The 15,010-nt window shown below is 38.9% G+C and overlaps 1 protein-coding gene across 8 annotated transcripts in view; it reads left to right on the top strand.

Moving 5' to 3' along the window:
• Positions 1-470: 470 nt before the first annotated feature.
• Positions 471-15,010, top strand: part of TAFA5 (TAFA chemokine like family member 5) — a 475,974-nt gene continuing 461,434 nt past the window's right edge. For 4 of the 8 annotated variants that reach the window (XR_014952368.1, XR_014952367.1, XR_014952369.1 and 1 more), the window contains exon 1: positions 471-1,421. Coding sequence is in view for 2 of the 8 variants with exons in the window: in XM_085570408.1 (XP_085426534.1) it covers positions 1,310-1,421 (112 nt within the window). In the remaining 6 variants the exon portion in view is untranslated. The remainder of the gene's footprint in view (positions 1,422-15,010) is intronic. The other 4 variants (XM_085570408.1, XR_013340007.2, XM_077783423.2 and 1 more) reach the window with 4 other exon arrangements.

The raw sequence follows: 15,010 nt of genomic DNA on the forward strand, positions 1-15,010 counted from the left end.
AGGTGAGGGGACTGGAAGAGACAATTCTCTGGGCCACTTTTTCTGTCGAGACCCCGTGTCAGCCGAGAGCAAGGGCTCCCAGAGGATGCTCGGGGCGGGCACCGCCTCCGCTCCCTTCCCCTCTCTCCGCTCCCGGCCCGGCCGCTCCCCGCGCCCCCTCTCCGTGGGCGGCCGCGGGCTGATGCTGTGGCCGGAGCCGGCTGTACCCCGCCGAGACACAGCTCGCCCCGCGGGCCCTGCCCGCCGCCCAGCAGGGCTGGCAGCCGCCTCCGCGGGCACAGGGACAGTCGCCCCGCGGCTCCTCCCCGAACCCGGCGGGCGCCGCCCGTGGAAGGGAGCCGGGCGGGGGGCGATGCGAGCCCCGGGGCGGGCGCGCTGCCCCGGCGGGGACGCGCGAGCGGAGCGGCGGGCGGGAGGGAAGGAGCGCTCTGCGCGGAGCGCTGAGCACCTGTGGGCGTGACCGCCGGCCCCCTCCGCCTCCTCCCGCTTCCCGTTACTTGAAGGGGCAGCGCCGCTGTAGCGGCAGAGCCCGAGAGCGGAGCGGGCGGCGCACGGAGCGGAGGAGGGCGCGCCGCCGACCCTTCGCCCGAAGTGTCCCGGCCGCATCCCGCCTCCGCCCCGTGGAGCAGCAGGAGCGGTGGTGAGGGGCGCTCAGGCTGGACAGGCCCTGGGGCGCCGGCGCTGTCCTCGCCCTGCGGGCGCCGGGCCGGGGCGCGGATCGCCCTCTCTGCGCGGAGCTGCCCGGCGGAGCCCTGCCCGGCCCTCGCCCCTCGGTGGCCCCCGCGGCCATGCTGGCCTGGGCCGGGGGGCGGCGGTGCCCTGAGCGGGGGTCGCCGTAGAGCCGCGGGCGGGCGGCGGAGGCGCCGCGTTAGCAGCGCCGGGGCCCGCGCTGCGCCTGCGGGGCTGCCCCCGCGGAGGGGACGGCAGGGGGAAGGACAGCCCGCGGAACAACTTCTGCAAATTAAAACAGAAAAGAATAAAAAAAGAGGCTCGTTCGTGGGACATCTTCGAAGCTCAGTACCACGCGAGGCATCCCAGCCGCAGTGAAACCCTCCATGCTGGTGCATCCCACCACAGTGACAGGAGGAAAGCTGGCTGTGGCCGCTGTTCCCAAGCCCCGCGTGCATTAGAGTCGCCTTGGCTTTGTGGCTGGAAGATGGTCCCTGCAACAGGACCATGCTGATGATGAACAGCAGAGTCGCTGGAAGATGCCTTCCTTGAGGATTACACGTGGAGCGAGGCCATCAGTCAAGGGGAGAGCTGGCTGGTGAAACTGTCTGACTTTACCCCCACCGGGGAAGTGGCTTCAATGGCTCCATCTCCCAGGAGAAGCAGTAGGAAAGATGCCAGCGCCTTGCCAAGCATGTCCTCAACTTTCTGGGCTATCATGATCCTGGCTAGTCTCCTAATCGCTTACTGCAGTAAGTACATATTTGTCCTGATGCTTTTGCTGAGCATAAATCCACACCCTTCCCATGTGAGGTAGCACTTCAGGTGAAGGCCAAGCTCTGAAGCTGGCGGGCACAGGTACTGTGCCTTGGACTTGCCCCTCAGCACATCTTCTCCCACTCCCCTATGGCAAAGCAGGTAGACTGGCACTTTAATACTGCTGCATCTCAGAAGAGTGAGATGTCCTTAGGTTGTAGATGTGGCATTTCCAGTCCAAATCTAATTCGAAAATCTCTTGGATTTTAGAAACAAACTTTCTAGCGGTAGTAGCCCTGATCCACTGTTCACTATTTATTGTCAGATGTTACCAGATTCATCTGAGGCTGTTCCCTCCACATAGATGCTCTTCTAACTCTGTCCACCATGAAGGGACAGCTGGTTTGCTTATGTTCATTCTTTTAGGAAGCACATACTTCATCAAGTGACAGATGTCTTAACATCCCTGGGATCATATGTGATCCTCTGAAATTCCACAGGAGCAAATCTTGGCACTTTCTTAGCATATCCTCAGCAGTTTAGTAAGTCCGTGTTGCCAGTTTTAGAGCTGCACCTCAGGTTGTCAGTAGAGTTTTTATATTCTTTTTTCAGGCTTGATAGATTTTCCATTAATTCAAGGGTTGCAGATAAGGTATCTGTAAGAATCAAGTACTTGGACTATAAATACTTTTAAAGGTCTTTTTTTTTTCCTGCTTTTTTGTTTGTTTTTGGTCACTTTTGTTTGTTTTTCTTTCAAGCAGTTACATAATGTAAATGAAGTTAATGCCCACACCTCGTTAGGGAATGCAAGTTAGTCCATAGCACCAGAGGAGGAAACTTGCAAAGAGAATAGAAAAAGCAGTTTTTACGCTATAATAATAATAAAAAACGAAACACAATTTATCAGGAAGGACCCACACAGCTTTGCCAAAATGAATCTACACTGTATTTTCACACCCTGAGCTGAATGGGGTCTGAATTTACCCATGGTGCATATTGCTCTCATTAGCTGTAGCATAAAAGATTTTGTACTAGGCTTGTCTTGTTGAGCTGTAATAGGTGTAGGCTATGATGAATAGAAAATAGATGCTGGTTTGCAGGAGCATACCTGCTGCATTTCTTAACCCTCTATTCCATTTCCTCCAACTGTATTGCACTGACCATTTTTCTATGTATGTGTTTTGGGGTTTTTTTTTGAAACAAGATTGTAACTGTTTAGGAGAACCTTTAATCTACTTCTGTTTTGCATATTACAGGGGTCCTTTATACTGATGACACTGAAAGTGAATTATGCCAAAAATAATAACATATTTTGGAGGGTTTTTTTTGTAATTTAGCACATTTTGCATTACACTTCTCACTAATAAATTATATTAAACAGTTTATACTTTAAATAATATAACTTTGTACATAATGCTATATTCAATGTGGTAATGTAGAGGATATACTAAACAACATAGTTGGTTGTAAAATAATATATTGTATCATGGGAGTGCATATTACGGAATGGATAGTTCAAGTGCAAAGGGAATTCAGTTTGGTATTAGTGATAGGAAATGTTTTGTTAAGTTTGTGTTAGAAGTGTCCACTGTCAGAGGCTGCTTATGAGACTATGTAAGATCCTCTGTGCATAATTCTAACCATCAACTCTGACACTTTAAAAATTACTTATTTTCAGATATGAGAATTTTGACAGTGTTTTATCCTAAGGAATGTAGTCATCCATTTGAATTGTTACATATTGTTTGAATTGAACATAATTGTTTCATTGTTTATTTTTTGCATTGTTTACTGATGAAAAATGCAAATATTGGCTGATAATCTGAAGGCATTTTCTAGTGTGCTTAAAGATCAGTTTCTAATTATTTCTTTCAGCCAGTGTAGTTGGTGTTCCTCAAATATGTAGTACACTCTTCATTTCATATAGCACTGAAAGGCACCATGCTGCTTAAAATATGCAGTGTCAAAACACTCCACCATTTATGTAATACTTCACTGATTTGACAATTGCAATTCCAAATGTTAATGAAGCATCATGAACATTTTCTCTAGTGGTAGTATTTGAGACATTGAAAAAAAAAATGGTTTATGCTCTGTGAAAAATCAAGATTTAAAAAAGTGAAGCTATTTCTAGGTAAAGCAGCACTTCAGATTTTATGAAGTCTCAAAAATCAGCTAGAGTTTAATCAGCCTTTTTTTCATCTGATGCCTCTTTTTGAAGAAAAGCACATTTGGGGGGTATGTGATAACTTTTAAAAATGCTTTAAAATAACAGGATTGCCATATTTCTTAGGAAGTAAAAGGAAATATTTTGACTATGTAAGGTGGTCTCTATTTTTCCCCACACCTTATTGTCAGGTATATGGATGTATAACAATAAAAGTGAATATATTATCAAACTAATTTCAGGAACCTAATATTTTATTATCTTATTGTATCATTCTACTGAAAACAAACCCTGCAGCCTCCAAAACAAAATCTGGAAAATAGCTTTTACATTTTTCCTTTCTTAATAGCACTGTAAATGCAATTTTTGATGTATCTTGCCTATTTCTATTTTTAATCTGTTAGTCTGACAAAGCTTATTTCTGAATCAATTATTTGAACATTGCTTCTCCTTTTAATTACTTCGTGAATCTTTGTTTCTGGAAGTGTATTTGTTGTACAAATGTAGTCATCCCTATTACTGTGAGCAATCAGTAAACACCATACTTTAAGTTCCACTTTGCAGATAAACATATTTATAAAGAATGTTCTGGATGTACATGTACAACCCATTAGACTTTCAGTTATCCTTTAGTATATGAAGCCAAATTATGTTCCTATTGATGTGGTAAAATGATAAACTGATAATTTTTTTCTTTCTTAAATGTTTAGATTATACTTAGGGGTAATGGCTCCATCCTATGGTGGAAGAGAAACCTGCATCAAATCAATTAGGTTAGTTGCTATAGTGATAAATATAATGTAATATTCTGCATCTGAAGGAAAATGGTCTGATTTGAAAGGCTCTCAACAGGGGAAGACAAAACCAAAGTAGTATAAATCGGCTGTTTATGGTCCTTGGTGTGACCAACAAGGAGTTATTTTACTAAGCAGAAGCATAATTAAATGCAAAAACAGCCTCAGAAGGCTTTCCTGGTAGAGGGTGGCCACCTTCATGGCAATTCAGAATTAAGAGTTGTTTTTGATTCCAGACATGTATCTTGCATACTTGCCTAATAAACAGTAGTAAACCAGAGAGAAGTACCTACAGTGAATACCTCACATAGTGTCTTTTATTGTTGTAAAGGTAAAATGAATAGGTTTGTTATAATGGTTTTTTGAAATTCTTTATAACTGGAGTATGTATTTCTGTTCATCCTAGAAAGTTTTGTCAAAATAAGGAAGTTCTACGTGGTATCACATCTACATGCTACATTAGGAATCTAACATAGTTTTGATTTGGACCTACTTTTTAGTACGTTTATTCAGTTGACTTTGCTATAAATACTAAAAAGCTTTTTATATGTAAATGATAACTTTTTAAGCAATATAGGAATCAGCTTTTAGCAAAGTTATGGCAGTTACAAGCTTTTACTTTTCCTTTTTTGTACTTTTCTAAGCCTAATCAGTTGAACGCTAGAGCCCTGTACTGTTCCGTTAAGGTAATACACCTGAGGGTGAGTAAATGGGTTTTTTTGAATGGGTACCAAAACTGAATGGTACTTGGAACATTGACCTCCATACTTTGAGTACAGTGTATGGAAGAGAGCAGTATGAAAACCAGCATTTATGCTTATTACTGATGATAGTAGGAGAAAAGAATCTAAAAGTCCAGAATGCAAAGTATTTCCCGTAACATAATACAGAGATAATTTTGCTATTGCTGAGCAGGGCTTACACAGAGCCAAGGCCTTTTCTGCTTTCCTTATTGCCACACTGGCAAGGAAACTGCAGGTACATGGCAGGTTAGGAGGAGACACAGTCAGGGCAGGTGACCCCTATTAACCAAAGGGATGTTCCAGACCATGTGCCATCATGCTTGGTATATGAAATGGGGGGTAGAAGGAGGGGAGGTTCGTAGTGATGGTGTTCTTCTTCCAAGTCATTGTTACACTTGATGGAGCCCTGCTTTCCTGGAGACAGCTGAACACCTGCTTGCCCATGGGAAGGGATGAATTAATTTCTGGTTTTGCTTTGCCTGTGTGCATGACTTTTGCTTTCCCTATTAAACTTTCTCTCAACCTATGCATTTTCTAGCTTTTACCTTTCTGATTCTTTCCCCAGTCTTGCTCGTGGGGAGTGAGTGAGCAGCTGCCTGGGGCTGGGTTCCTGGATGGAGTTAAAACATTAAAAAATATTATATGAATTTATATTATATTAGCTTTTATTAAATTGAGATCCTGCTACATATTGGGTAGACATGGCTCATTTGAGAAATACCTTTTCATTGTCCTGTTCTAGAGTTGCTCTCTGTCTAAAAGACATGGGCTACTATGATCTTCAGGTCTTATTATTTCCTTTTTTGAGACTGACAGCAGGAATGGTAATTAACTGTGACTGTCATCTAGCCACTTCTACAACAGGGGCTACTATGTCATCATGCATAGGCTACTGAACAGCTGTTAGATGGTAAATGGTTACTGCCCATTTATGTTGGATGCAAACAAGTCAGCTCTGAATGAAAGCCTACAGCTCCTGTTATTGATCCGTTGTCATTCAGGTCCCTTCTGTTTTCAAAACTGAAAACCACAGATTTTTTAAAAAATCTGTTTACCTGATCTGTAACTGTATTATATTTTCTGCAAGAATTACTCTGTATGTGTTTTTTCCCAAACTCTGCAGGATGTGACATAGAGAGCAACTGTTCTAAGTCAACTTTTTTCAGTCTAAATTGTATATAGAAAGGAAAAACAATGCCTTTATTACATTAAATAGGAAAAGTAAAATATTAAAATTATGTTTCTTTGTGTACTGTCCCAGTTGCTCCTTTTGAGGCAGACTCAATTTTTGTGATAAAACCAGTGCTTAGAACTTGATGGCTTCTACAACAATACTACCTGTCAATGTGAGTACAAAATTGACACTGAGGTTGTCTCACCCATTGTGTTGTAGTCTGTCCAGATGATGTATTACATAGAAATCCTTGGCATCAACATAAGAAATGTCTTCTTACTGCTTTGAATATTGAATTTGATGCGTTAAAGCCTAAGTAAGCACCATTGCAATTTCTCAAATGTGTTTGATTTTGGCAATTCATACTTCCATTGCAAGTATAACCACTGATGATGGATAATGGGAAGTAGGTAGGGAGGAGAAACTAGAAGAAAATGGATATTTTCAATTAAATATGTGTTTGAGAAATATTCTATGTCTTTCAGCAGGATTTACAGGACAGAGATTGAGACCTCTTTGACAGTTGGTTGTTTTTTTTTTTGTGCTCTTTATGTAATGTACTATTTTTTTCTTACCATATACTATGGAAACAGTACTGGGGCCATGGAGTAAGGGTCTGCTGCTCCAGCTAGGGGTGTAAGCATGAGATGGATTAGATTTTCTTTTACTGGGGTCCCGTTAATCTTTTGGTCTTTCCTTGCTGACGCCACTGAGGAAGTAGTAGAAAGACCTTCACTGAGGCTAGCCCTTAGGGATCAGTATTTTCCCACTCATTCTTCTCTACTCAAAGGGGATGGTATGAAATATCTGTTTTTAAGGTGTAATTTAGTGCTTTCTTAGAGAGTGCTCTAACTGTAAGGCTATTACATGAAAAAACCCACACTGACAGCTAGTCCAGCATCTGGCATGTCAAATATTGTTTATTAGAGGTGTGCATTGAATGTTGTCAATAACTCAAAAACTTGGATACTGAGCTTCATATAGAAGTGTTAGATACATAGGCAAATCCAGGCAGGTTTGATTAGCCATAATCTTCCTGGTCTGCATATTCTTTGTTGCTAAATTCAAACTAGAATGTTTCTACGCTTGATCTCATGTTTGATCAGGTGTGCTGTTCCACTGCTGGGCTGGGAATCTATTTTTTTTTACCTGTGTTTAAATCTAAGTTAAACTGCTTTTTGGACAGATGGTTGGCAAATTTGCTTATTGTCAATGTTTTGAAAGTCATCTCTTCATGCATTTATGTTAGCCCTACAAATAGGAAAATTTATGTGGTGACTATTTGAAAATATATGAACCATATTTAGACTATGTTTTCCAATACTTTTGGTATAGAGGTTTATTTCAAAGTTTGTGCATGTTTTTCAAAAAAGGGCTGTTCATGAATAAAATGGTAGAGGGTTTTGCATTTATGTGATCATCTTTGGATCTCTTCCAAACTCTGTGGCCTGTGTATTATTTTTATCTCTGAATGGACTGCTTCTTCAAACACTGGATTGCTCTCAGATAAGAGGAAATCATCTAACTGGAGTGAGGAGTATGACTATTTTTTAAAAGGGTCTCTGAGCAGCAACCCCTCTGCGTTTCTCCTGAATAGCATCCAGTTACTGAATATCATCTGTGCTTTTGTATGTTCTAACACTTCTCTTTGTTGCCTGTGGAGCAGTACAGCAATAAGGAAGTTGCTTTTCTAGAAGAATGTGTTATTTATTTTGCCAAATTGTATCTTGTTGTTGGACAAAATAAAAATTATATGTAGAGAGACCTTAAATTTTTCTTGTTACAGTGCCCTTCAAGGCTGTAGGTTGGTATTTATAGTTCTGATGGTTTTTTAGTTTGTTTATATATGTTTGTTTATTTTGTATATTTCTGCCTTGTAAAATGTTATGTGATGGAAAGGACCTTTAATGGTCAGCTAGTCCCAAACCCCCTGCCATGGTCAGGGCCACCTTCCTCTAGACCAGGTTGCTCAGAGCCCCATTCAGCCTGACATTGAACAGTTCCAGGGATGAAAACTTTACTGAGCAACCTGTTCCGGTTTCTCAATGCACTCACGTTAAAGAGGTTCATCCTAATATCTAATCTAAACCTCCCTCTTTCAATTTGAAGCTACTAATGCTTTGAAATATTGCCCCTTATCCTATCACTAAATGGCCAAATAAAAAGTCCTGCTCTTAGGCTATGTTATTCTCTTGCAGCCTGCGTTAACTCATGCCTTTATCTGACCTTTGGCTTCAAGAATCCTCCTCCACTGTTATACCCTGCTCTTCCAACAGGACAGTGTTTTAACAGGGCAGGATCCTATGATGTTTTTAGGATCACATACCTTACATAATAAAACATCCTTCTGCCTTTGCCTGCAACTGACAGTAACAATTTATATGCTATGACCCCATTGTTCATTCTGGTGTTTGGAAGGTCTGGTACTGGAAATGCCTCTGTTTTTGTTTTGTGTGGAGGTTAATTCCAGAACATGGTTAACAGGTGTGTCCTGTTTGTATTTTCTGTACCAGAAACAGCCCAGAGTAAAAGCACAGAACAGAATGCCTAGAAGACTGGAAATATTTCAGATAGAAAGTTTTAGTTATTGAGTTAATTCCTGTTTTTTCATCCATTGTAGGGGAGAATTATACTGACCAACTTTAAGCATAACTTTAGAACCTGATGATTCTGTTGTGTCATCTGAGAGAAGGGTCCTTAATTCTTACAGAAAGGAGAAACCACTACATATGGAAAAAAACCACTACATATTAAATGAAGTTTAACAGAAAGTACAAGGGAATTCTTTCTGAGTTCTTGCTAGTCCTAGTATAATTTGTGGTGGTTTTGACCTTTGCTCTTGGATTTTTTTTTTTTTTTAATTATCTTATAATGCTGATCTTGACAAATGTGTTCTAAGAGATGATACACTGACAAATAGAGATACCTTTAACCCTGAATACCTCTATCACTTCATGCTTTCAGCTGTCAATATTCCTTTTAGTGGATATTTAATTTTTCCATTGAATAGACCAGTGCAAAGTTTGGTAGAACATCTTATCCTGATGACAGAAGTGGGTTTAATCTAAGCATTGCACTGTTCATTAAATGGCTCAGTTGAATGTAGAAATGTTGAAATGCGGTGGGAACAGTGGCTTCTGGCACTTCTGGTGGACCCAGAGGAAGCACACAGAAGTGATCAGGGGGCTTAAGCCTATGGAGATCAGTAGAGAGAGATGGAATTATTCAGCCTGGAGAAGAGAAAGCTTCGGGAATGCCTTAGTTACAACCTTGCAGTATATCAAGGGGGCTTGTGAGAAAGATGGGGAGAGATGTTTTACCAGAACCTGTAGCGACGGAACAAAGAACAATAGTTTAAACTGAAAGAAAGTAGATTCACATGGGACATAAGAAATCTTTTACTGTGAGTGTGGTGAGACACTGGCACAAGTTGCCCAGAGAAGCTGTGGATGCCCAGTCCCTAGAAGTGTTCAAGATCAGGCTGGTTGGGGCTTTGAGCAACCTAGTCTAGTGGAAGGTTCCCCCGCCAATGGTAGTGGGGACTGGAACTAGATAATATTAAAGGGTCCCTTCCAACCCAAACCAGTCTATGACTTTTCTTTCTCTAAATTAAACAAATACAAGTGTAACAGATATTGAAAATTTGCCTGTTACTGATAACATTCTCTTGGATTACTGAAGGGATTCACTAGTTTCTTGTCTTTTGAGCCAAAAGGAACCTTCTACTTAATTAGACCTTGAGTAGACGCTTTTCTTGTGTGCAACCTAAAAGAAATGTGGCTGTTTTTATTATTTACTTTGCATACTGAACAAATTCCAATGTAGTTCTCTTTATCAGCTTGAATCATAAAAAATGGAAAATTCATTCCTGACTTGAACTAATGTAATGACCTGAATTATTATTGAAAATAATTATGTTGAAAAATATCAGAAAATTTTTACAGAGATTTCTACTGTCAGTAATGCTCTACTGAACATTCATTCTAGGGTGAGAGTATACATGGTTATGTGCTCAGTAAAAAAAAAACAAACAAAAAAGTATTTAAAATAAGAATAAGAGGCTTTAAAATTTGATATTTGATTTGAAAGGCAATAATTTTGATGTAATTACCTGCTCTAAAGCATTTGATCTAACATGTGCTTGCAGAGCATAATATCTGGAATAATGATTCTTCTAAGATATAATTTTAAAGAACATTCACAGATATTTTAATTTTAAGTTATCAGCTCCAGCCAGAAAACAAACAAACAAAACCAGCAAACCCAAATAGAAATTTTCTGAAAGTCAGATCCTTATTGATTAAAAGAAACAGCTGACAAATAATTTCATCTGAACAGGATGGATCTTTCCTTACTTTAGATTTCTGCAGTATAGTCATCTATATTTACCATAATCTCATTTTAAAGTCAGTGCAAGCATAAACATTTTCACAGTGCAGTTCATGTGACCTTTTAAAAATACATGATAGAGATTAGAGTTTGATGTAAATTGTGCTGCAGAAGTGCTTGTTTTTGTTGGCAGATAGACAACTTGCTATGATTTTAACATGAATGTTATCACATTAATCCAGTCCATCATTACAGCATCTTTAGGATCCAAGGCCCACATTTAATATTAAAATGCCTTAAAAAATCAAGTAACTGCTTCAGTATTTCTATAAGAAAGGAAAACACAGAAAAATGGGCTTGTGATACACACTGATTAAGACTGTAGGCCAAGGTATTGAATTTATGCAGCAAAGGATTTGTACAATTCGAGGGATGTAGTTGGCATAAATTACTGGGATTTTCTGAAGACATCTTTGCAAACAGTTTTAATCCCAAATATTTTTTGCAATGTTTTTTGTTACTGTAAGTTCTTCAGTTTCTTTGCCAGTACTGTCACACTCTGAACACTCAAAAAATACCGTCTTGCCCCAGGATCTGGAACCTATGTGAATTTCAGTGTGTACCAAAGGTTATCAGCTGTACCATTCCTCTTTTCTTTTTTAAGTCTCTTCCATATGAAACAATATTGAACACATTTTCACTATGCAAATTTTTATAGTGTGGTTAAAACATTTGAAACACCTTCATCTACTACTGACTTAGGTAAGGAAAGGTTTAAAGGTGAACAATTTGTACATGTTTATAAGAAGCTGCAGGGGCAAACAAAACCTGAAATGCTTACCTTGAATATAAAAGCAGATATGAAGAAAATAAAAGCTTAGTATGAAAAATGTTATGTGGTTATTTTTGAGAGGATATTGGGCTTTATGACCCGAGATGTTCCTCCAGTTCTCCATTCTTCAGTGTAAGTGCTATTTCTACAGTCCTTTTCACCTGGAGATATTTGTTACCTTCAATAGCTCATTGTTTCATGAATATGTTTTTGTTCAAGGAATATATTGCTTTCTACCTTTTTTCACAGTAAATATATCTCCATGAATTCTTTGTCTTAAAGATGTTCAGTTCTGTTTGTACTGCCTGTAACTAGAGATCCCTACCTTAATCCTGTCTACAAATATAGAATGCCTTACTCGTCATGGTTTTGAAATGGTATTCTCCAATTTAGTATTCTCACTAAAAGACCCCAAATGTTGTTCCCCCTCCACCCCACCTTCTGGTGAAGGCACAAAACATTATGGGTTCGGAGAAGAACAATTTACTCAAAACGGAAATGAGAAAAGTGAATAGTGACAGCAACAATGGTAATAAAAGTGTGCAAAAGAGAATGATTAATGTACAAAAATGTTCACTGTGGACTCTATGAGAATAAACAAGACCTGACAGTTCCCCTGCCATGTTTTCTTGACCAGAAGGAACTTCTTCTCCTGGTAATGACCTCAGGTGATACACAATAATCTCTCTGTCCTAGGCATGCCCCCTCCCAGCTACTGCTAAAAATTAGCCCTGACATTTGATGGCAATGTAGGTATGCATTGGCATATTGTAGGTAGACAATGGAATATTCTTTGGCATAAATATTATACTGGCTTCATAGGATTGACATTGTAGTCATAATAAGTGGTATTAAGAATCATTGTCTATTGCTTTCTCTGATAATTAATCTCTTTATAGAGGAAAAGGATGTGCTTTAGAATCCTCAACTTCACAGAGTGAAACTAATCTTTTCTCATAGTATTTTAATTTAAGCATTGACACAAATATCAAATGATGCACCTGTCTAGTTTTCTTAGTAAATTTCCTGTAAATTATATGGGGTTTTTTTGTCTTCTTCAAAGAACACAAGAAAAAATCTCCTACAGTATCTAATTAGAGCACATTTCCAATATATTTCACTACCTTTCTTTTCACTGTTTATAATAAATGAGAAACATTTCCTTCCTGAAGGCTTATTTCTGAATTAAGTGTTCAGTGTTGGTATCGAGTTCCAATAGTAGTTTTCTATCTTCTGTATTTTTCAGTTTTGTTTCCTTATTTTTCTTATCTAAGGTCAGGTGAATTGCCCCTACTGTTTGTCTTGCCACTTTCTGAAGTGCTTTTCTGTTAGTTGGCATGACAGGTACTGCTATGTGAATCGCAGTTTGTCAGTGACTTCTCAGACAAATTAACTTGATATATGTGTAGAGAATTTTTCTCCCAAGTGCTAGATCTACAGAGATTTGAGAATCAAGCTTTTTTTATGTTGCTTTTTTTTTCTACATCAGGTTCTCTGAGCCCAATTATAGTCTGTGATACAGCATACTGTAGTCTTGAGTCTAAGTACCTTGTTAGAATTTAGTTTAAGTTTTTTTCTGCTATTTTCAATTATTTTGAAAGTATATTAAGCAACAGATATGATTATGCACAGAAGGTTGGTACTGAAGTACTGAGGAAAAAATATGCTTTCAGTTTCAATGTATATAATTTGAACAAGACTTTTAGGTTGCCAGGATTCTGGAGGGCCCTTGTAGATGTGATGGTTATGTATCAGTTGTCATGACAAGAGCCCCTGAATTTTAGATGGCTGTCAATATTACTGAGGTCCTGTGTGTTTCATGTGACAAAGGACACCTGTGGTTTGGCCGAATAGTATCCATTTTTCCAGGAACAGAAACAACTGTCTTAAAGGTGGGTGTCAGAAAGCTAAACTTAAATCATAGCTAATTGGTTTTGGTCTTTGTTTGAAGGTGATGGTGACATAAAGCATATGGAATGAGCTCTTCTGTAAAGTCAAACAGCAACATTTCTGAAGTATGATTTTGGCCAGTTTTGTGTTCTTACTTTGCTTCTGATTTACTCTTCTCAGTCTGTATTTCTATAAATTCATGTATTTAATGTAACAGTGTAACACTGTAGCTGAACTTAAATGATCAGAATATAGCATTTTTTCCCTTCATCTCTAAATCTTCACTTTTTTTCTTTCATGAAAGATCAGAGATAGTGCCATGAGTTGGGCATTGTTTCTTCTTCTGTTTCAATTTTTAATTTAACTTTATTTAGAAGGAAAAAATACACATTTAAAGAAATAATGGAGGAGTAAAATTCTGAGTTAAATCAGGTACATGTAATGGAGAACTGTTAGAGAAAATTCTGTCATTAAACAATGAAAGCTTCTGAATCTACACTGAGGCTTTTGTGTGTGTTGGTTGCTTTTCCTCTTACCTACATCTTCCTTATCTTATGGATATAACTTTTTTTTTTCTCCTCCTGTCTTGGTCTCCTATTCAGTTCAACGTACTTTTGTGACAGACTTTCACAGTTTAGATAAAAACAAAATAAGCAGAGAGATGTACATATGAGAAGACCATTTGATACTCTGGATCATCCACTTTAGTTTTGCTTAATGAAAAAAAATGTGTCTCTCTCAGTCTTTCCCACCGGCCCCTGAGTCTGAAGCATCACTGCTAGTCAGGAGGCTGTACCTGCTGTGAGCACACACTTCTGCCTCCGTGCTCAATGCCAGAACTGTTGTAGTGCAGGAATTAAAGTGGTTGCAATCTGTCAAAATGTTCATTCCTACCTTTTGTAGTATTTTAGCTGAGAGACAGGAAAATCAAGATCTTACAGCATGTGTATTGGCAAATTCATTTACTTGCTGTGTACACTTAACAGGAATCTTGGCCGTAAGGCTCATGAAATGTTGCAGTGCTTGCATCTATAAAACACAATAGTGATAACCATAAAAGTGTATTTTCTCCTGCATTGAAAGTAGTTCTTGCTGGGACTGTTCTGAGATAGAATGCTTGTTTTTTGATACATTCAGCACCTACATATATTAACAGCTTATATTATTCCAGGAAAAATACCACTATGTTTATTTCCTAAAAACAAGGAATTTGAGCAAGTTTAAGTACACAAGATGAGGAATTATTTATTTTATGTAAACAGTTGAAAAGCCTCTCTTTAAATCAATTGCAGATGATGAAAGGGTATTAATGGTGAAAAGGAAGACTTTTTTTTTTCTTTACTTGGTTTAAGATGACTAATATTGAAACAACACATTGGAATTTTGCAGTGGTGTCAGAGCCAGTGGAACTAACAAAGGAAGAAGGGCTTCCACATATGAAACACATGCAGATAATATCAAGATATATAGCAAATATATAGCAAACTCTCAATATGTCTTACTCTGTTGAAATTAAGTATACAGTGGTTTTGAAATAAACTAGATTTCTAAAGTAGCTATGAGGTATTGCTTTAAATGTGCTTTAATTCTCTGTTCCTTTTAGTTTCTGTATCACATTTGAAATTTTTTTCATCTAAACGTGAAACTTCTATGAAT

This window comes from Lonchura striata, chromosome 1A (assembly GCF_050655825.1).
Source record: "Lonchura striata isolate lonStrDom1 chromosome 1A, ASM5065582v1, whole genome shotgun sequence".
In the NCBI taxonomy this organism is placed as follows: domain Eukaryota; kingdom Metazoa; phylum Chordata; class Aves; order Passeriformes; family Estrildidae; genus Lonchura; species Lonchura striata.